Raw genomic sequence first — 22,176 nt, 5'->3', positions numbered from 1 at the left:
AGTTACACAAGCTCAATGCTTCCATCTAGTGGTCAAAAAGGCCAAGCACACCTTGTAACAAAACTAAACCAGCCTTAATAATATAGGTATAGATTTATTTATACATACATATTCATTTATATCGGTTAATTGTACAAAAAAAACTGAAAAGAAAAAAAGATTTACAGTAATTAAATGAACTACAGTCATTGTCAATTTTAAATTTCGCCCATTTGTCAATGAAGAAGGCGTCTTGTTTTTTTTCTTTGGGGGGGGGGCAACCAGGTGTGATTTAACTCCTGCAATTTAACTCCAGTGTTTGTTTAGAAATGCAAAGCGAAACAGGAGTTTGCGGTCAGCAGACTCTTTGACGGTAAATTCAACGTCATCACATGGGCCAGAAATCTCTGTCGTGCATTTCAGAGTTGACATTTAGACAAGCGGCGTTGACACAAGGGGGACTGCTATCAAATTTTTCAGAGTTTGCATTGACACTTTGGTCCACGCGTTTTTTAAGGCGTTCCTCCTGTCCACGCTTTCCTTTCCCAGAAGCTCCATTTTGACATTATCCCTAATCCATCGTTGTAAAACCCTCGCTGGAACAAAATGGCTCAAGCGGGATTACACAGCGCTCATCCCATCTTGCATTATCCAACAAAAATTATTAGAATCTTCAAGATCGTTTTGCCTTGGGGACATTTGCGTTAACATTCCACGTTTCAGTCGCGTTTAGGGGAATTTGCGAATAAGCGGAGGGCGACATAGAAATAAAGAAGCTTTTTTTTTTTTTCAAAGTGGCACGTCATAACGGACGAGCCGTCTCATTCAGGGACATTCAAGAAGTAATATCGGGGAGAGGAAGACAAAAAAAAAATCCTAATTACAATTGCACCTGGTCTAGACATTTACGACGACTATAAAAACACAAAATCTCAGAGGAGACATCGAACGCAACACAAAGCAGGTGCAATCGGAGCCACGTCAAAAGAAAGAAACAAGGCAAAGGAAAGGAGTGAAATAGAAAATGAAGTGACGGCTCCATGTTGGAAGGGGCAAAAAAATAAAACAAGGTAGTGTGGGGGGGGTTCAATACTTCATGGGTCCATCAGACCCAAAACAGGTCTGGACCAATCAATTGGTTTCATGACCCTCCTACCCTTTCGTCCAAGTCAATGAAAATCAAAGCAAAACAAGATGGTTGGCTTTTTCTTCCCGTTGATCTTCCAGAGTCTTTTTTTTTTCCTTTAAACCCGTCATCCTCTTTTTTACAGTCTTTCCATTATTTCATCCATCAACCCTCGCTCCTCACTTTATGTACTGTACATTTGGGTTAAAAAAATAATAACCAACGAAAAAAGAGGTGTCACATGCAACATTTGGCATCTTCTTCAGTCCCCAAATGTGTGCTGCTTTTCATTTTAGAAAAATAGTTTGTCTTTTCTTTTGTAGCACATAGAGACAAGAGAAATGGAGGGGGGGGGTTGACCTCAGTGGGTTTGTGGGGCACATTGTTAGTACAAACCGAATACGTTTTGAAATGTTCTTCTTTGTAAACAGTCTGGATGTTTTTTTTTGATAGGTGCAAAAAGCAGACAGCTTGCTGTTTTTTTTTCTTCTTTTTTTTCAATACATTTTTGGCTGCTGTTCACCGGCTGTGTCGCTTTTTTTAAGAGGGTGTGGGGGGGGTGGGCCAGACGCTGACTCGGGACTTTTTCCAACAGTGCAGGATGTGTGATGAGAAGCTGTTTTTTTTCCATCCCATCCATAGCAAGATTGTTTTTAAAAATGTTCATTGCATTGCTTTTTGCTTTTTTTTTTTTTCCCCCCTTTGTCATATACATTCAAGCAAAGCCAACTGGTGCAGACACTGTGTGTGTATGAATGTGTGTGTTATATTTTGAAAGCTCATCCTGGGGCCATATTGAGTGGTCCAATTAGCAAAGTGCATTCTGATGGTAATTATACAATTGGATGGTGACCAGAAAAACAAAATCGGAGGTATTCTGAGGTCAATGAGGTTATGTCCATTTTGTAGAGTGTTTATCCTCTGGAACGATCCTAGCTGACTGTAGTGGAATGCAAACATTTACACCGATGGACAATTTAGAGTGTTCAATAAAAATAACGTGTGTTTTTGGAAAATGGGAGAAACCCTCAGAAGTGGGAAACAAAACGAAATGTGTGGAGTGTGTCTGTGTGTTACCCTGCACTGTTTGGTCTCTCTGCAGCTTCTAAAGGGGGATGGAGCATCAATGTACTGCCTGGCCAGATGGTGGTGGTGGGGGGCTTGTATGGGAGGGACTCCAGGAAACACGGGGCGGAGAGGGAAGACTGACGTCGATGTCTTTTTGCATCATAGCACGACGCAGCAGCGGCAAAACCTCTGGCGGCTGCCCCCCACCGAGGGCGGAGGAGTCACGGGGGCAAAGTAGGCGTGCACTTTGATGTTAGGCAGGTGGGTCTGCAAAAAGAAAACAAGGTTATATATATATATATGTCCAATTAATAAAAATTCAGACCCCAATATTGTCAGGAGATAACACTCACTCTTAGCCTCTTGATTCCAGCGCGGGTGATCTGCTGGCAGTCGTAGAGCTCGATACGATCCAGACTGTGACAGCTCTTCAAGTGCTCCAGCGAGGCGTCCGTGATAAGCGGGCAGTTATCCAGCTCGATCACCTCCAGTCGGTCGTGGGCGCACGGTCCGCTGCCCAGGTGGCGGATGCCGTCGTCGGTGATGAGCTCGCAGTGAGAAAGACTCTGAGAAGGCGGCGGGAGGGGTGAAGGGCTCGGTGACTGCGGCGCGGCCGTGATGCGCTTGCTGTGTGTGAGTCAGCGAAAAAGATAAGCGCAACACTTACCAGAACTTGCAGCCGAGGGCAGTAGATGGAAAGCTGTATGATTGTTCCATCTGTAATCTGAGTTCAAAAGGGGAGGGGGGGAGTCATTATTGCAGACTGAAAATGAAATATGTACATAAAATGTCCGTAGCGGTGTTGTCTCCTTACCTGCACACATTCTTCTAAATCCATCTTTTCAAGAGCGTGACAATTCTGTAAAAGATATTTAATAGATTGGAGTGTTTTTTGCTACAAATTTTTATATTTGCACATCAATAGTTTTGTATTAGTTTGCATCGACTCACTCTTGCTAGCGTTGTGAAGCCCACGTCTGTAAGTTGAGAACAGCGGGCCACTTCTAATATTCTAAAAAAAGACCATTGAGTTGCAATATCGTCACTCACAGTCCGTCATTGTCTTGACGTGATTTGATTTTGAGATGTATTAAATTGCTACCTGAGGCGGGGGCAGTTCTGGCCGAGCGCGTGCAAGATGGCGTCTGTGATGTTGGCGCAACCCGACACACACAACGACTGAAGACGATGGCAGCCTCGGCAAATAGTAATGAGGCCGTCGTCTGTGATCTGCTACTCGTGGCGAAGACAAAAAGTATACTTTAATACACGAGAAAAATAATATTGTCGAAATTTAATTACGATCCAACTATATACCGTACGTATCGAGTCCGCTTACCGAGCATGTCTGCAAGTTAAGCGTGACCAACTCGGGACAGTTGGCCCCAATATGCTTCAGTGCTTCATCTTCTAGCTAAAAAAGGAAAAAAAAAATTAAGACATGGCACCAAATCACAAGTGAAAGTCAACCTGAAAACATGAACAAAAAGTTCAAGTTGTACCAGCGTGCAGCCTTTTAGGAAAAGACCCTTGAGTGCCGGACAGGATCGAACCAGGGCCTGGATGCCGTCCTTCGTGATCTGATCACACCAGGAGATATTAAGCTGCTCCAGAAGTGGACAGCCCTCACTAGAGGGGGAGAAGTCATGTGACTGAGTCCTTATGAAACCAATAAATGCCAACCCCACTAGAAAAACAAGTCCATTCTAAGTGAGGCTCTAAATCACCAATCTGGATTTAAAGTGGATTCAGATTTAGCAGTGTGAATCCGAGAAATCTGATTGGACAAAATAGGTCAAGTGTTTTTTTTCTAAACACACCTGAGGGCTTTGAGTGACAAATTTGTGATTGAGGTACAAGACGCTAGGTCCAGGTGCTTCAACTTTGGGCAGAACTTGCTCAGGCTATTACACGTGCTGCAAAAACAAAGACAAGCCATGTAAACGTCAATCGACAAAATTTGGAGCTCTTTTCAAAATACCCTACGATGCCACAAGATATTAAGTGAAAGACAAGGAGCTAGCATTAGCATTGGTGGTTAGCTCAACTCAATTCAACTCGTGTTCTCCCGATCCAGTGTGCCGTACCTGTCAGTAATCTTGGTGCAGCCGTTCAAACTGAGCAGCTCGATGTTTCTGCAGTTCTGTGAGAATGTCCTACAAAATATAGACACAAAAAAAAAGCTCATATGGATGCAGCCAAATTTCAATTCACCTCTCATCTCTTCCAGGCTGGCTTCTCACTTTAGGGCGCTGTCCCCCACACCGAGGCACCCCCGTAGGCTCAGCTTCCTCAGGAACCCCCCGCATCGCTTTGAGATGTTCTCCACCACTCGGCCCTACCAAAAAATAATAATAATAATACACGCAAAGTCTCTCCTCATTCACCCCAAAATAACCCTAAACCCACCTCGATGTCCCGTTGAAAGTCAAAGAGGTCGATCCGCTGCCAGTTGCTTCCATCCAGAGCCAGAACATTCCAGGACTGAGAACGTACACAAAACAGTTGTCATTGGACACAAATATACAAACTGGACTTACAATGATATGCATAACTCTCTCACCCGCGAGACCTGGGCACAGCGACACAGCGTCACCACATCGAGGAAGGAGAAGATTCTACAAAACAGACAATCACAGTTAGTTAGGATGTAATTTTTTTTTGCACGCAGAAAATCATCTAAGCTAGTGGTTATCAATTTATTACATTTTAGGACGGTGTTGATTATTCCCGTGCATGCACATTGATCATTTGCTCCTACTTTTAATTCACAATGAGGATCAGCAGGTCAGCACAACCAATCATGTTTCTCCTCCTTCCAGACTGAGGTCACCTTGCAACTTCACCAACTGCTAGCAGCACCGTAGGACGCTACGAGCCAGTGAAGGGTGTAATAGTCCGGAGCTATTGAAGTCGAGAAAACGTATGGGCGAGCGAGACAGAGGCTTGAGTTACGGCCTTCATTTTGCTAAGAGGCTTATGTCCCTTCAGAGTCTGAAAACAATTTGAATGTTGTATAACCTAAAGGCGTCTTTTTAATCAAGCATCCAGGGAGCGGTTGGGAATCCCGCTATTCGGTTGATATCGTCGCCGGAGGGCATGTATGCATTCTGTGTTTGTTTATGTTGGAGAACAAATGTGTCTTATGAAATTGAGATTTCTCTCAGAGTGAAATGGGACAAATTATGAAAAACTGGACTTTTTAACTGCTTGTATACAAATAGGTCTCTGGAGTACCTGCTCACCCATCAAGTGTGAATTTAATCATTTTTTTATAGATTAATAAGGATTTTTTTCTCTCCTTGTGTTTATTTTGCTTCTTCAATTTCATCTGTAAATGGTTTTATGCAAGGACTGTCTGAAGCTTTGTATTATTTGTAATATTTGAATATTCGGAATAAAAACAAACTATGTCTAACATGAGTGAGTTTTGCATTTGCTAAAAAGAATTTCCAACCTCACTTACCGCAGCAACAGCTCCTTAGGTAGCTTCTTATTGATGACAGCCTCGTCGCTGTTTGTGAACATCTGCAAGATGCGCCAGAATGATTGCGTCAGCAAAAGACCGCTCAAATTTACTGAAGGCTAACTGATGATACCGTACAGTAATCCACTTAGAAGTGATATCTTGACTAGCACTGAGAGGGCAGTGAATAGGTGATAAAGAAGCAAAAAGAAAAAAAAAACAGGAAAGCAAGCACTTTGGACAGTTGATAACATGTTATCGCGTGAATATATATTTTTAGTACCTTCTTATTATCTTTGAGAGTCTTGGAAATACATAAAATCATCTGTGGGTAATTCTAAGGGCAATGTTGTAAGATTATGACATTGAATAGTAGGTTGTGGTTATTTATAGTACTTTAAACTATTATAGGAAATGATATTTTTGGGAGGGGAGACAATTAATCATGTTCTTTTGGCCATTCACAAAAGGGCTCAGTATGTAGCCCTCACGAATAGCTCGGGATTACTGTAGTGTATAATTTATTTGTTCCATTGTACTTCTCACATGCCACCACTTTTACTTTGCAAAGATCCTTGTTCCTCATCATTATTTGAGTATACAACAAACTCTTTTTGATATTTCTGCTCATATAAATAAATGTTTCTAGCTAGTTGGAAAACACAAATCGAGTGAAACAAGAAATATTGGAAGAAATAAGAATCAAACCGGAAACGCACTTGCCAACAAACACAAATACTTTTACTTTGAAGGCAGACAAAATACCTTTTCCTGTTTTCGCATGCGCTAGCTTGTTGTAGAACTCGACCGCAGCTGTTTGACCAGTCTGTAGGATAACGGCCTGTATATTTAGCCGTTGTACCCATTCATCAAAACAACGATAAATAAATGAAATAAGTATAAAAAATACAAATACAAAAAAACTCAACAAACCCCATACTCGGTTCGAGTAATTTACGCGCCGCTGCATTTTTAGGGAATAAGTTCATCCAAAAAACACACACCAAGCAATCGAAACAAAAATAGAGAATAAAATCGACGTTTTTCTACAACCGCAAAGCCCTGACTGACGTTTCCACGAAGAGTCTGTGGGCTCTATGTGGTTAAATAAATGCCTGTTGATAAGGTACGGGGCCTGCGGTCGGCTGTCAATCTGGAGCTGCAACACCAAACCGAGCCGACCCTGCAGCACAAAAACCCGACGAACAAAAAGTCCATTATGAGCCACACACCCAAATACCTTAACTTAAATTACAAGCTAAAACCGGCTACGTCGCTATGAACTGTGGTTTTCCGGCCAGCCTTTGCGTAGATGTAGCTTGGCAGTGTTTTGTTTTGACGGCGCATAGAGAAAAAAGATCCAGGGACCTTTAACGCACCACACGATGATAACAACATGAGCCGACATTTATACCGCTTTGTGTCCTCCTCTCGTCGATAAAACAAGTCAACCAAGGCCTTGTTGATGTTAGCACAAAGCACCGCAGCTAATCCCAAACGGTGCTTGACCCGCGTCAATGTCGCCGTTGATTATTATTTTCGTCCACGAATGTAATAATGGTGGTCCAGAGCGAGGCCCTGTGACGTGATTAAACGGCGTGTCAAAGGTTTGACGGGGGCCCAGGTGAACTCACCTCAAAGCGGCTCCGCGAGACGCCGTTTACCTCCTTCCCCATGTTGGACGCCGCCGCTTACCGACTCGGTGACTTCGGGTACGGGTGCAGTCGGAATGCAGCAGACGGGGACGCTCTTTTTGCCGATTCCCATCCACGGCTATCATGCTACCGTCCTTCCCGGAGTGGGTAGCTTGCTATTGAACGCCACCAACCGGGCCTACAACACAAACGATAGCTTCTTGCTTGCCATAAATAAAAATAATAGCGCTGTGTGGTACGGGCAGTAGCCAGCCTTATTGGCTTTGGTTTGCCCTCCCTCTCCTTTTCTCACTCGCTCCCTCCCCATCCACGCACACAATAGCCCGACACATACATCACGCATAAATAAAAATGGAGGAATATAAAGTGCAAGTCTGAACGAAACGTAACTATTGATCAAATTGACAAAATTGCAGAATTATTTTTGTTATACTACAGAAGCCAGGAGCGCACGAGTCATTATGATTGAAAGCCAGATCACCCTTTTTCCACCATGACATACATTATAAAAGATCACTTGTGTTTTCTACTGACACACAAATCATTTTCTTGCATGCTCACTTGATTCTAACAAGTTTATTTGCCACCAAGTGCTCTTTAGGAACTTTTGTTATTGCCATGGGAGATGGCTCTTCCTTGTTTCTACAAGACCACGCCCTATTGTGACAGCAGAGCCAATCATCATCTAGGTTGTCAAACGCGTCACTCCTTCTTGTCGCTGCGGATTAAAAAGAAATATTTGGTAACACTTTGATTTTCTCGTGATGATAAATTATTCCATACATATAGCCTACATCTTGTTTGATTTTTTTTTTTAAACTTACTCCATAGTTGTAGAGGTCACTTTCTTGTTTTTCCTGGAACACGCCCCCGTTTTATCATAGCCAATCAGCATTCACTTCTTCATATAGTTATATTTTCTTATCTATGAGTTGGTTGCGTATTTACAAATTTTAACAGTCAATTGTAAGAATTAAAAAAATGCTCTTCGGAACTTTTTTCATCGCCGTGGGAGACGTAACGTTCTTATTTCTCCTTGGACCACGCCCCACTGTGACAGCTTCCGTTCGTTATTTAGCTCCACACACAAAATTAAAAACTCTTAGATTTTGGATTATCAATAAAAGTTTTAGTATCTAATTTACAAATAATGCCTGTTTGAATTGCTTAAATTTTTATCCCATACCTTTATGATGATTAATTGCTTGGAGGTTACATTGTGTTTTTTCGTTTGAACCAATAAAATAAAATAAAAACATAGCAAATTTATTTTCTTTAATTTACATTGTCTGCGTTTTATCTTATTTTCGATTTCGCATCCAAAAATGTTTTTCTAAAACTGTCACTTGTTGGAAAAGTAGGCGGGTTGTTAGACGCTGATTGGCTGTCGCTGCGAAGCGTCGTTGATTGACAGCTTGTCGAGTTCCGGCCCGATCCGGCGTTGGTGTCGTGCGCTGAAGTTGCTAGTCACAGGAGCCACAATGGCGTTTGTAGTCTCCTGCGGCTGTGGATGTTATTAAATCCACTAGCATCGCCCTAAATATAGGCCTGGTTGATTTCCAGAGCCATTGATAGTAAACTGGAACATCTATTGCACACGAAAAAACTATGATTTCGTATAAATATTGAATTTAAGGAGGGATAAAGCTTACATTAAAGGGAATATATAAACAGCACCAACCGGGTCAAGTTTTCATTTTGTTCGAGATGAGCGTCTTTTAGTGAAGGCATTTGCTAGCTTGTGAACGCTAAGACCGTATTTCTGTGGAATAAAATCAGCTTTTCCCTAACTTGGCACTGGACAAGGACAGCTTTGACAAAGGAGACTTTTTTTTCTTTTTCCACGGCTCAACTCGCTAGCTCGCCCAGCGTTAGCTAGCTGTTAGCTAAGTTGAGCCTGCGAGACGACGACAGCGCAATGCTCCAACGTTTGGTAGGATAACTTCATTTACGGACTCGCTCCATGTGAATATTGAGCTTCCCCGAAGAACAACGGTGGGATATTTATCAATTTTGTCGAATTTGGACGAGACTACGAGTAGAATGAATCGACAGTGAAGAAGGCCGACGGGACGATCGCGGCCTAGTGTGTTGATTCTTGTTTATTCTTGTTTGCTTAGGAACACTTGAGAATTTGTACTTGAATCGACGGTTAATGAGTTGCTTGGACCGCCAAGGCCTAGCCGCAGGAGAGGTGGTACCGACGCCGGCTTAAGGGATGCCTGGGTCGGACCGACACCATGGGACCAAGAGGAAGCCGCAGTCAAGTATCGGCGGCTTGGCCCACACCGCCCTCCAATCAGCTGCGGGAGACATGACCAGCAAAGACGGCAAGTTGCACTTGAAATCTCTAATGGCCTCGTCCAGGCGTAAACGGCACAAATCGACTAAAGTTCGGGAATTGCCACCGGCACCACCGACGATTCCCGAATATATGTCCCTGGCCCGCACGGCGCCTCCTAGTGTCCTAATGAAGCCTCTCGTGGAGTATGACGATATCAGCTCGGACTCTGACACATTCTCGGACCCACCGGGTACCAGAATGCCCGAAAGGGTGGTTCTGATGCAACGTCTCGAGCCCTCGCCCTCACCCGACTTCATCAGGGAAGAGCCCACCCGTGAGAGTAAGAGCCGCAGACATTCCCGGAAAAAGTCCAAGGACCCCAACAAAGTTCGGGATCCCGGTAATGGGGAACGCGGCTACAAGAAGAAGAGCAGTAAGGATCGTAGTAAAAGCGCTTCCGGTGTCGGCAAGGAGAAATCGGCCTCATCTGGATCATCCAAGCGTCACGTTCAGCAGGAGGTTGACTTTAAGAGAGGAGACCCCATGTTCTCTCAGATGTACCCTATGCTCAGCGTAGGGAGCGCCACGTCCTCGGCGTCTTCATCCCGGAGCAAGGAGAGCAGCCGCTCTGGAAAGTCGCGTAAAGAAAAGCAGCAGAGGCGAGAGGCCCGGCTAGAAGTCGCCCACAGCGACCCCCAGAAGGTCCGTGGAGAGCGAAGCCACCGCAAGTCCTCCAAGAGCAACAAGTCGAGCCCCAAAGGCAAGTCGAGTCGAGGAAACTCTCGCAAGAATACCGTCAGCGCCGCTAGCGTCGCCCTGTCGCCTAGTCCCAGGATGGCAGAGAGCCCGATGGGCGGCCAAATGGTGGACGACGGCTACTCCAGGCGCAAGATGACTCAGCAATGCCCAAGTCCTTACGGGGAGATGAGCCGGTGCAACAAGCAGAGGTCAGATAGCCCCTATGGCAGCAGGCACAGGTCGTCCAGCTTTGAACGAGACAGCAGTCCCTTCTCGAGGAAGCGCTCCATTAGCCCCTACATGGCCCGACGCTCCTCCAGCACCAGCCCCAGCCCAGTGTCCCGGTAAGCATGTCTCCAGTTATTTCATCCAGCACTAGTTTTGTTTGGTCTATTTTTTTCTCACAGGGCAGCCATATTGCTTTTCACTCGAGCAACAGGTGAACTGGAGCCTAAAATGGGGTTGCAGTTGCATGTAAATGCCACAAGATGGCGGCAAAGCATGTAAAACAGGGCTAGACAAAACAAAAAATGCTTCTTGCATAACTGCAAGCAGTATTTAAATTTTTTAACACAAATAAAGACCTCCATATAAGGCATAGTAGCATAAGTAATATGTTAGCACAAACTTAGAATCATTCAAATTGTTACCGACTGCTCGGAGCTATTTGTTACTGCGTAGGGAGGGCAGCTGAAACATACTTTCTGCGTACAAGGTGCTTTTAAGGACCACAAGCAAAAAAGAACATTTCAAATGTGAACCTAAAACAGTGTAAAGGGAATAAAGAAATGAACGAGATAGATTCCTTTGACCTGCTTTCTTAGACAATGAGTAACTAGACTAACAAACTGATGTTAGCCATACTCTCTAGTTGTTTGCTTGTACCATGTCTGTTAATAATTGTGCAACTTTATCAACATGTATCAGGATGACCGCCGTAAAACTGCTTCATTCATGTGAAAATTCCCCCAAACTTTTTCCTTTAGGCGCTCGGGCCGTTCCAGAAGTCGATCCCCTATGTTCTTCTCCTCCTCTCATCGCTCTTCGTCCCGATCCCGCAGCAAGCGGCACGCTCCGTCAGCCGGGGCGTTGGGCGCCGGCTCCTACGGCGCCCGGCCCACCAGTCGCTCGCCTCCCTCCACCCACCTGCCGCTCAACTCCAGCCTGGGCGCCGAGCTCACTCGTAGAAAGAAGGAGCGCCAGGCCGCCGAGGCGGCGGCAGCGGCGGCTCGCGCCTGCGATAGTGGTTCTGCCTCCCCCGCGCCCCCCACACAGAAACCCGCAGCTCCCTCAGCCTCTTCTTCCTCCTCCTCGCGGTCTAAAGTGGAGGAGCCGCAACCGCAAAAAGACTCTGGAGAAAAAGAATTTCAGGCCGCGCCTACGGTGCAGTCACCACAAGAAACACCGGTGTTGGAAGAACCAGTTGCGACCCTGTTACCCTCCGCTTGCACCAGCTTCTCTCCTGTTGTTCCTCCTGAACCATCACCCTCTGATGCCCCTGGTTCGACCGCCTCAACTCCACCGCCCCCACCACCGCCCCAGCAGGCCAACGCCAACGTTCCACCTCCTGCCTCAGCCCCGGCCAAATCACCCGCTCCAGTCCCCGCCTCCGCCCCCGCGCGGAGTCCTGCCCGACAGACGCCGCTCCACAAGACTTCCACATTGCCGCCCCTGCCTTTGCCCCCCATGTTGCTTGGAAACTCTCAAGACAGGTGAGAAGGACCTAGAATAGATTTCAATCAAGCTTAATTGGCAAAGGTTTTAACATACCCCTGCTGGCATGTTTGCTAAATGCATATTATGTAGTTCTTCTTCTCCATCGACAAAACGATTCTTTTCTCTTTGCCGGCTCAGCCCAAAGAAGTCCACTCATCCTCAGCGAGGGTCCAGGAAGGAGAAGGAAACCCGGAGCCGGCCGTCACTCATCGACCTCCCGCTGCCGCCCACCCTGCTTGGGGGCGACTCCCCACCTCTCCAATTGTCCGCCCATCACGGATTGTCGCTCCCCCTGCCCGCCCTTAAAAAAAGACCAAAGTGAGTGTCGCATATTAAAAGATGTCCGTCGAGCCCGGCGTATCACAAAAATCTGCATTTAATTGACATTTATATAGTTAATTTCTCAATTAGCACTTGTGTAGGGAACCTACAGCCATGTTTTCCCATGTCTCCATGACGCAACACACCTGATCCAAATGATCAGCTCATCAGCAAGCTCTGTCGAAACCTGAAACACGCCTCATCGTTTGAGTCAGGTGTGTTGCCGCAGGTAGACATGGAAAGCAGGCAGGTCACGGCTCTCGTGGGAACAGGGTTCCTTAGGCTATATCTTCATTTTGTTCCATATTACACTGAGAAGCTAAAACCTCATGTGAATTTTTTTTCTCCTAAATTCTTGCAGGATTTGTTGCCCTCGCTACGGCGAGCGCAAACACACCAAGAGCGACTGGGGCAAGCGATGCGTCGATAAGTTTGACATCATCGGCATCATCGGAGAGGGCACCTACGGCCAGGTTTACAAGGCCAAGGACAAAGACACGGGTAAGACCGCGTCGATCGTCTTCTATGAAATCCACAGTGGTGTTGATTTGTCACACGCGTGTCGCCAGGCGAGTTGGTGGCCCTGAAGAAAGTGCGCTTGGACAACGAGAAGGAGGGCTTCCCCATAACGGCCATCCGGGAGATCAAGATCCTGCGGCAGCTCAAACACTGCAGCGTGGTCAATATGAAGGAGATCGTCACCGACAAGCAGGACGCGGTCGACTTTAAAAAGGACAAAGGTAAGCGGCGAAAAACCGCTGCGTCACTTGCCCTTTCCAAGTTTCTGCCTCCAAGATTTAGAGGTGGCTGAGCCAAGAGTTGATTTTCAGCACACGTAAACTTAGGATGGATATAAACTGCATGGGAAGCAATTCAAATCATAAAATGAAATTTTAAAATCAGTCAAACGGAGCTGATGAGTAATTTAACTCGCCTTGACCTCCCCCAGGAGCGTTTTATCTGGTCTTCGAGTACATGGACCACGACCTCATGGGCCTGCTGGAGTCGGGCATGGTCCAGTTCTCGCAAGAGCATATCCGCAGTTTCATGCGCCAGCTGATGGAGGGCCTGGACTACTGCCACAAGAACAATTTCCTGCACCGTGACATCAAGTGCTCCAACATACTGCTGAACAACAGGTACAACTGGCACAAGAAGTCGTTTTTGTGTGGAGATGTTTTGTCGCATGTTCCTTAAAACAGATGTGCTCTTGTCTCTTTTTAGAGGTCAGATTAAACTGGCTGACTTTGGTTTGGCTCGCCTTTATAATTCCGAAGAGAGGTAATTAAGCTTCCTTATGACCTTGGTGGTTTTTCTTCAGTCGTTTATTTTCGCCACTAGATGGCACTGTTACTCTTTTACACACTTTGTGTGCTTTCAGCCGGCCATATACGAACAAAGTCATCACGCTGTGGTATCGACCCCCTGAGCTGCTGCTAGGCGAGGAGCGGTACTCTCCAGCCATTGATGTATGGAGTTGTGGGTGAGTGTAAAATCGATAAGCAAATCCTCTTGGGAGCTTTTATCTTTTTGTGTAGCTCATATTCACTTGTGATCAACTTAATTCTCTGCCTGTTGGGGTTCAGGTGCATTCTTGGGGAGTTGTTCACTAAGAAGCCCATCTTTCAAGCCAATCAGGAGCTTCTGCAACTGGAGCTCATCAGGTTGGTGCTGCTTCTCTTCCTAAATGCTATTTTAAATATGGTGCCAAATATTTGAAAACATTTTTAACCGCATATGGAGATCTTTCCAAATCCACAAAAATATTAAGCCTGCCTTTTTAATTTTATTTATTTTTTAAATCTTGGGTCTTGCAGTCGCCTATGTGGCTCCCCCTGTCCTGCTGTCTGGCCTGACGTTATCAAGCTGCCCCTCTTCAACACCATGAAGCCCAAGAAGCAGTACCGCCGGCGACTGCGGGAGGAATTTGCCTTGTACGCCCTTGCCTAAAGCCGCCCTGGATGCGATTCGGAAGCTGATTGACGTCTCTCCCATTGTGTTCTACAGCTTGCCGACCCAAGCCCTCGACCTGCTAGACCGAATGCTGACCCTGGACCCTTCACGTCGCTGCACGTCAGAAGAAGCGCTCAACAGCGACTTCCTGTGCGACGTGGACCCCATCAACATGCCGCCGCCAGAGTCAGTTGACTTGAACTGTTATTTTTCAGTCGATTGCGTCATTTCTGTAACAGCAGACATTTCAATCTCTCCCCCCCTCCCCCACCTCTTTAGTCTTCCTCATCATCAAGACTGTCACGAGCTGTGGAGCAAAAAGCGGCGGCGTGCACGTCAGAGCGGCCTGCCCGAGGATGTCCCCAAAGCACCCCGTAAGGACATGTCAGGTACCACTAGCGGGGAGAACAGTCGTTCGCAAACCAGCCCGGCCGGAGCGCCGCCGCCTCCGCCTCCTCCGCAGCAAAAGCCCCCCTCCGCTGCGGTCCCGGACAACGATTTGTCAGGTAAATATTTCCCGTTATTGTTTTTTCCTTCCAGTTTTGGATGAGAGATAAGTCAGACGTAATGTTCTGGCATTGATTGAGGGTCTCTTGTTTGTACAGTGTTGGGTGCTGCCGCCGAGCAGCTGAACCAGACCGAGTTGGCCCTGCTGCTCAACCTCCTCCAAGGCCAGACGGACATCTCCCTTGCGCAAGTCTCCCAGCTCCTTAACCTGTCCAACGCAGAGACGCTCAGCCAGTCACTGTCGGCGCTCAGCGACGCCCCCGACCAGCACCAACAAGGTGGCGCGCCGGCCGCAGAGCCACCAGAGCAGTCGCCCGACGCGCTAGATGTCGGGCATCTCCCGGAGGAGCAGGCCAACCTGCTGGCGCTCCTCCTGAGCCACATCATGAAGCCGCAGGGCGAGGAGCAGGCCGACGAAAGCAGCAACGGCGTCCAGTCGGGGGAGGCCTTAACGCGCGCTTCGTCTGCTTCTGCTGCTGAGCGCAAGGGCAAGTCTGGCTTTAGTCTGTAGGAGGTGACACGGGGGAATGTCGTCACTGGGGACTGAGGAAAAGTATTGTTACTTTAGATTTCCAGCGACAAAATTATTATACAGTAATCTCCCGCCATTTGTGGGTGGTAGCGATCGAGCGCCGCTTTGAATGGCGCTTTTTGATCTTAGAAAAAACACACCAGCATTTGCAGTTTGTCCATTGGTGCAAAAATCCACGAATAAGAGCATAGCTTACATTTAAAAAAAAAAAAAATGGTTGGCGACCCACGATAGTGCGAGGGATTACTGTATATACTGATGAAATTAGTGCGATGATTATTTTAATTGGGTAAATCATATAGTCCACTTTTTAACTCACTCAAATTTCAGGTTTTTTTTTTCCTCCCCGAATGTATATATGAAAAAAAGAAGTGTCTTCATGTTACCGGGATGACGGTTTCCTGCACACGAGAATAGCCGACTGGTGTACACAATAAATGCACCACAACGTCAAGTGTCATTCATTTGTAGAAAGTTAAAACGTCCACTCCCCCCCCCCCCCTCCATCCTCCTCTCACGTTTACCCACTTTTCGTGTTTATTTTCTCACTCATTGGTTCTGTATTACATTTCCCCACCACCACCTCTCAGCAGAAGGAAGCTTGAGACTGTCATGTTCGCCTTTTTACACGCTCATAAGTTATCAAGTGGAAATAAATGTTTTCAATCTTTAGACCTTACTTGCATGTTCTTCTTTTAGCTTTTATTTTACCCACATGCCATTTTTGTTTGACTTTTTTTCTCTCAACACAGATTCAACAAGAATGTGGTTAGGCATTTGAGTGAAATGCTTTGATTTGGCCTTGAGGAAGCTGCAACTTTCTAGCAATTGAAGTCACCCTGTCCATGCAATCCCTCTTTCTCACCCATTCCCACTCTGGTGCTAAAATACAGCTTAGTGCATTTTTTTTAAAAATGGTGCTCACTTTAAAAACAGACCTTAAGTATCACTTTTACATTAACATAACTATAGGCAAAATTTAATGAGTTATGCATGCTTTAATGCGTTTGAATGTCTCCCTCTTGTGGACAAGGTAGGAACTACAGCGTGAGCTCTTGCATCCTTGAAAGAAAAAAAATCCTCATGACTGTTGACTAATATGTGATGTCCTCTCCAGATGTGCCCAAAAGGAAGCCATTCAACACCTGCCCCGCACCCCCACCTGGTGACCAGCGTCCCCCCTCACCTCCAGAACTACCACCCGCAGCTGGAGTCCCCTGCCTGAGCCAGGACATCAGCACATCAGAAATAGCAGCCGCTCTCCTCCAGCTCATCTCAGATGCAGGAGCCCCTTCAGATGGAGAGGAGCCGTCACCCGACACAGAGGGCCCAGCCAAGGCTCAACCGCCTGCAGCTGAGGCCCTGGCCCCTCTTGAAGGTGATTCTTCCAACGCAGCACAGTTCCTCAAGGACCAGGACCTCCGGTTTTCCCATGGAACCACCCACTGAGCTCCTTACTTGAAGTCACGCAGGCCTCCACCCCACAGTTCCAAACCCAAGAGAAGATACACAGGAAGTAAATCATCTGAGGGGGGAAAGGACTGATGGGGTGTAAGTGTTTTGAGTCTGCTTGGTTCCTTGATTTATTTTAAAAAAGTGATTATTATGCAGGGTTTGCATTTGTCTGCCACTGGAAGTGAGGTAAAGTTATTCGGCAAAGACGCTTGGCTTCTCTCCATCTTCTGCCTGAATGCTGGACGGTGCTGACTGCAAGGCTGGATGCTTTGTTTTTCTTTTTCGCCAATGCTGCTCTGTACTTGCCATCAATTAAAAAAAACAACAGTAAACTCAGTGTTGTGACAAGCCTTATTAATACAGCCCATAGCGCTCATCCTCTGCTCTTTAAAACATAAAATCAGTCGCTCAGCGTTTCTGCTTGGTGAAGTATGAAGTTTAGTCGCACAAAAGAGACTCAAGCGCTTTTCCTGGAGGGCATTCAAAAGCCGTTCTTTGCCTCCTTGTGTGAGTGTGAGCTAAAAATGCTTTTCAATAATTTTTTTTGGCCCAGTTATTTTCTAAATAAAGAAAATAATTCGTTTGAAGGAAGTCATAATATGGTCCATTGTTATCATCAAATGAGTGCAATTCATGTGTCGCAGAGGAAAGCACATATTTTGTAATATGTTTTGTGTGTTGAGTTTATTAAAAGAAGTTATGAGAGCAATTTAAGTCTGTTGTCTGGAATATAAAGTAATCACCTTCAAACAGTAAACGGTTATTTCAAAAAATCCATTACCTATCTATTTTGCTCTTTGACCCTGCACATTTTTGTAAACCAAAGACGAATCAAATAATTAATATAAAGAAACAAAATCCCTTTTATGGTGTTGAATTAGTAAAATGATTAATAGTAATTTTTATTACCCTGACTACAGTCCTACAAAAACTTGTACTTGGAGGCCACACGAGTGTGGACCAATCAGCGACCATCAGGAAGTGAAGCCGGAAGTGAAGTTTTTGACACAAGTAGATCGCTAAATTGATCGTCTCCGTTTTCAGAACGCTTTAAAATTATTATTTTTTGCTTAATAGGCGCAGTATATCTTCTTATGGAGACATTAGAGGTATGTAATGTCTTCTTTTGGTTTTCACTCATATTGTTTTTGACAATAAGAAAGCCGGCGGCTACTTAGCTTAGCTGCTACAGGTACGACCCGCCTACTTGTTTAAGTGTTGCTCTAATTGGCAATGAAACATAAAGGGGCAATTTATGTCAATACTGAACGTTTCAGAATTCATAGAAATGTTTGTAAAGTGACATCAATGGCTTTTAAAAATAGAATTTCCTCCATTAGATTCCAACCCAAGTTTGATCTCTTTATGGAGCTTCTGACACAGACATGCATAAACTGCTGATTGGTAAGCTTGCCAGCTTTATTCACTCTCGCGCGCGTTTTTGTGTGTGTGGATTGGCCTCATCCACACATAGCTCCTCAGTTGGCAGGCTAACAGAGATGCTTAGCCCTCTTGGCCCAAAGCGTGCAGCTGAGGCCTCTGGGTGAAAGATGCATTCATTGAGTGGCTCACCTGCCCTCCAGCACCAGCTCACTGTTAATGTGTGTGTGCGTGTATGTGCAGCTGTGCACGCGTGCATGACTATTGTGTATGTTTCTGTCTGATGCCTTCACCCGCCGGGACTGGGGATAATAGTGGAAGTGCCCGTAGGGAGGAATGGGCACTGCCACTGCCAAGTCACAGAGACCGGGCGAATAAATCAGCAGGGCGAGGCGAAGGAGGCGCGCGCCATCAATCAGAAGGGCACCTTATGGAGGGGAAGTTGGGTGGGGGCATTGCCCATAAACGTGCCACGCTTGCCAGGTTGAAGCATGTTGTCACCATTCCGCAGACAGGCGACATGGTAATGGAACGTGGCTTCCATTTTGAATGTCGGTGGGCTTGACAAACAATAGCAGCGGTCTGTCAGGTGTGTCGCTTTCAATGGATTTAACTCCCTCGTTTACCACCTAAGATGATTGGCACGATTTGTTAAAAGCTGACGCCAAACAAAGGCTAATGGCCGAAGCTATGGTTGGCGTTTACGGTCGTCCTTCATGTTGCCACGGCAAACAATGCGAGGTTGAGCAGCGAGCGCATTTCATTTGGCGGCAAACGCTCACTCAGGATGATTGAAGGGCAAAGGTGATTTATAACATGGTAAAAAATTTTTAAAAAATGCCTATCTGTGTCTTTTCTTTATCAATTTGTCTTTCAGTCCACCCACCCTTCCAACTCTATCTTCCCATTTGGAGTCCTTCTGTCCTCCACATATCAGCCCGTCCATCCATCTGACCATCCGTCTGTCTGTAATTTTGATCTGTGTGTCCATTTGTCTAATCTGTCTGTTCATTCCCCCATCCTCTCAGTATTTCTGACATTCCATCATCCTTCAATCTATCTTCATCCCTGTGTTTGTCGGTGTGTCGATAATTATGTTCAAAGTTAGACACTTTATAGACGTGATCTATCCCCGTTAAAAATGTCTGCCATGATTCCCAGAAGTGAAATATTCTTTACTGCGAGTCACAGTGTGTTTTATAGACGCCCTAACTGCGTCTCACTTCGCTCCTCACTTTATAGTTTTACTTGAGAGAAGCGTCTGCCATGACACACACACACACACACACCTACTCATTATTATTTCGCCGTCGCTCCGTAGCAGCGAGGCCTCATTGGGAGTTTTTAGGAGGTGCAGATGTGCGCTGATGTTACAGACGGCAGGTCAGGAGACGAGGCGTACTCCGGAATAATGGCTTCCTGCTTTTTGGAATAAATCCAAATCTTGTGGCAGATTCGCCATCAAGGAGTTTGCACATTAAGATGTTATTTTGTTTATATTTGTGATACTATGACATCATTTCTATGTCATGCTATTATCGCAAAATATCATACTCGTCAAAAAATTCACTGAATGGCCTCTGATTTATTTTTAATCTCCCTCGGACAGAGTCAAAGTCTCGGCATGACGCAGCATTTCCATCAGGCCTCATCGCCTTCGTCTTCTACTTCCCGTGCAGACGTCGCTTTAAGGCAGAAGGGGCTGATGGGAAAGCAGTCAGCCAAGAGGGTGGAGCTGGTGAGTAAGTGTGTGTGTGTGTTGGGGTGGGGGACGTTGGGTGTGTCGACGGGCCCTGCAGGACCATTTGTGCTGAAGCTCATTTGCGCAGCGACACTTAATTGGCTACAACAATTAATTAATGTGTTGGAAAGTTGGCACAAAAAGTTCATTTAAGAGGGTTTTAATAAGCAATTAGAGGAAAAGCAGCGAAGAGGGGGGAATTAGCGGGCGCCAGCGTCTGGCACGTCCGACTGTAAGCGAAGGCACTGCTTGTTTTTTTTTTTTTTTTCTTTCCTCCTCGCTGACCTCTCACTTTTTTGGGAGGGGCTGATGAACGGCCGGGCCGCCATTGGAACTCTATTATGCGCCTTTCAGGGGTTCTCGCTGCGTTCCTCCAAGTGCCTTCAAAGCCGTCGTGACCTTATATTGTGTCCGCGTCACCCCCCCGACTGCGTGGCCCCTCCCACCACCACCTCTTGTACCGCCGCCCGGTGTAAACTATCGCATGACTAATGAGCGGAGCAGGTTGGAATCCTAGGGAAGATGTCCTTGGAAGACGAATGCATTTTGCGGCGGAATAATTAGCTTAATTAACAAATTCTGCATGCATATTCATCAGCCTATTAATGTCCGCGTTGCGCCCTGCTTGATGAGCAACACAATAATAAGCGCTTCATTTGCATATGTATGTTCACACTCGTGCCCCCTCTTAAAAAAAAAAAAAAAGTTGCTCGGGAAGACCTAATAAGCTCGCTGAAAATCGTCTCGCATGTCCGTATCGGTGGGGGCCGTCGGGAACTGTGTTGATGTGATTTGAGGAGCTTCATTTAGTCTGTTTGTCTTATGGGGGAAACTCTGAAAATGTGCATCTTTGCTAGTATCTCATTTGTGGTGCTTCCGGATATCAGATGGAGCTAAATGAGATTCGAAATGTGTTTGTGTGTGCGTGAATGTATATTTGTGTGTGTGCGAGACTCGTCGACTGCATTCCTGCTTCCTGCTTCCTGTTTGCTTCCCTCGTCTTATTTATTCATTCATGCCCATCAGACTTGTCTAACTTATTTATCCCTCGCTTTTGAAGTTGGGCTGATGAAGTGTGTGATTGTGTTTGTGTATTTGCGAGTTCCCCTCCGATGACAGGTGCTTTATTCTGAAAGGAACACTCAAGCTAGAAGGGACGGCAACGAAGCAGTAGCGTCCTTTTATTTCCTTGATTTGTGTTTACGCTTGAAGGGCTTGTCGAGCGCGTTTGTGTTTGCTTTCACGCTGGATTTGTATGCCGAGCCTGTATTTGTGTGTCGGCTTCTGTCAATGTGTGTGTGTGTTGCACATTTCCTGAGAGGCTGCACGTGTGTATGTGTGTGTATTTGCGCTCGTCTCTTTGAGTTCCACTTGTACCCTCTCGTTGTCGGGTGTGTTTAACCGGCTCTCTTGCACACAAACCGGACCTGGACGTGGGACGGGCCTTTTTCATGGCGTCTTTTTTTTGAGGCGATGATGAGGGGAATGTGTGTGTGTGTCTGTGTGTGTTCATGATGCCAGCTTGCCTTCAGACAGCAGCAGTTTGCCGAGTGAGAATTAAAAGTAGGGAGAGATGCCAAGCGAGTCCCCTGAGACACATAGAAGAAACGGAGGAGGAAAATAAAAAAAAGAGAGGATTTTTAAACACACACATGCACACGCATTTGTAATCATCACAGAAAGAAAGGACGAGAACATCACACTTTGTCCTCTGTGGTCACTTCCTTTCGGTGGAAAAGGCACCTGTCCATATATTTTTGACCATTTTAGTGTAGCATCAAGATGGCCGCCACCTTCCTCTCCCTCCCCGCCTCCTTGTCTGTCTGTCTGGGTCGCGGCCGTCCGGGCGAGGTGACACCCAGTGTGTCGTCATGTGACACCGAGCTGTCACCTCCCACTTCCCCCGCATCACACCTCTGCCCCCTGCTGGGCCGGACCCGTCAACACGCACGCACGGCCTGACACCTCCTTCTCTGTGGGAAGCAAACATCACTTTGGAATTCTTCAATGATTTAACTTTTGCATGGACACAAAATAGAATTTGCTTTTTGTAATATTTTTAGTTTACATTATCTGCAAGGCACTTAAATTCACTTCAAGACTTGGGGCTAATTCCAAAAATGCAGATTGACTTTTCGGATCCCAAGGGAACATTTCTAAGCATTCCAGCCTTCAAATCAAAAGCCTTGCCAAAGGTGACAGGAAGTGAGGTGGTGAATAAATCAGGTGTGAACGTTTCCAGGAAGTTGGCAAGC

The 22,176-nt window shown here is 46.0% G+C and overlaps 2 protein-coding genes across 4 annotated transcripts; one reads left to right on the top strand and one right to left on the bottom strand.

The window, feature by feature from the left end:
- Positions 1 to 74: 74 nt before the first annotated feature.
- fbxl20 (F-box and leucine-rich repeat protein 20) lies at positions 75 to 7,609 on the bottom strand. The gene is made up of 15 exons (XM_049745179.2): positions 7,274 to 7,609; positions 5,640 to 5,701; positions 4,737 to 4,791; positions 4,583 to 4,657; positions 4,417 to 4,511; positions 4,261 to 4,329; positions 3,994 to 4,089; positions 3,676 to 3,802; positions 3,513 to 3,587; positions 3,276 to 3,406; positions 3,125 to 3,185; positions 2,988 to 3,032; positions 2,841 to 2,897; positions 2,527 to 2,739; positions 75 to 2,440 (listed from the first exon to the last, which is right to left on the bottom strand). Exons 1-15 carry the CDS (start codon positions 7,313 to 7,315, stop codon positions 2,333 to 2,335), a joined length of 1,311 nt encoding a protein of 436 aa, XP_049601136.1. The 5' UTR covers positions 7,316 to 7,609; the 3' UTR covers positions 75 to 2,332.
- A 1,126-nt stretch (positions 7,610 to 8,735) lies between these two features.
- On the top strand, positions 8,736 to 17,132 carry cdk12 (cyclin dependent kinase 12). Of its 3 annotated transcripts, none has more exons than XR_007486783.2 (15): positions 8,736 to 10,660; positions 11,303 to 12,028; positions 12,171 to 12,350; positions 12,715 to 12,854; positions 12,923 to 13,093; positions 13,303 to 13,492; positions 13,578 to 13,634; positions 13,735 to 13,836; positions 13,940 to 14,017; positions 14,171 to 14,287; positions 14,361 to 14,492; positions 14,586 to 14,812; positions 14,912 to 15,301; positions 16,463 to 16,896; positions 16,957 to 17,132. XR_007486783.2 is itself a non-coding variant. In XM_049745174.2 (15 exons), exons 2-15 carry the CDS (start codon positions 9,513 to 9,515, stop codon positions 16,792 to 16,794), a joined length of 3,990 nt encoding a protein of 1,329 aa, XP_049601131.1. In that variant the 5' UTR covers positions 8,736 to 9,289; positions 9,415 to 9,512; the 3' UTR covers positions 16,795 to 17,132. The 3 variants fall into 3 exon arrangements, 2 of the variants coding, with proteins under 2 accessions (XP_049601131.1, XP_068509502.1); XM_049745174.2 differs by having other exon boundaries at positions 8,736 to 9,289; positions 9,415 to 10,660; positions 16,463 to 17,132; XM_068653401.1 differs by having other exon boundaries at positions 16,463 to 17,132.
- Positions 17,133 to 22,176: the final 5,044 nt, after the last annotated feature.

This window comes from Syngnathus scovelli, chromosome 16 (genome assembly GCF_024217435.2).
Source record: "Syngnathus scovelli strain Florida chromosome 16, RoL_Ssco_1.2, whole genome shotgun sequence".
In the NCBI taxonomy this organism is placed as follows: Eukaryota; Metazoa; Chordata; class Actinopteri; order Syngnathiformes; family Syngnathidae; genus Syngnathus; species Syngnathus scovelli.
This window is presented reverse-complemented; position numbering and strand designations above follow the sequence as displayed.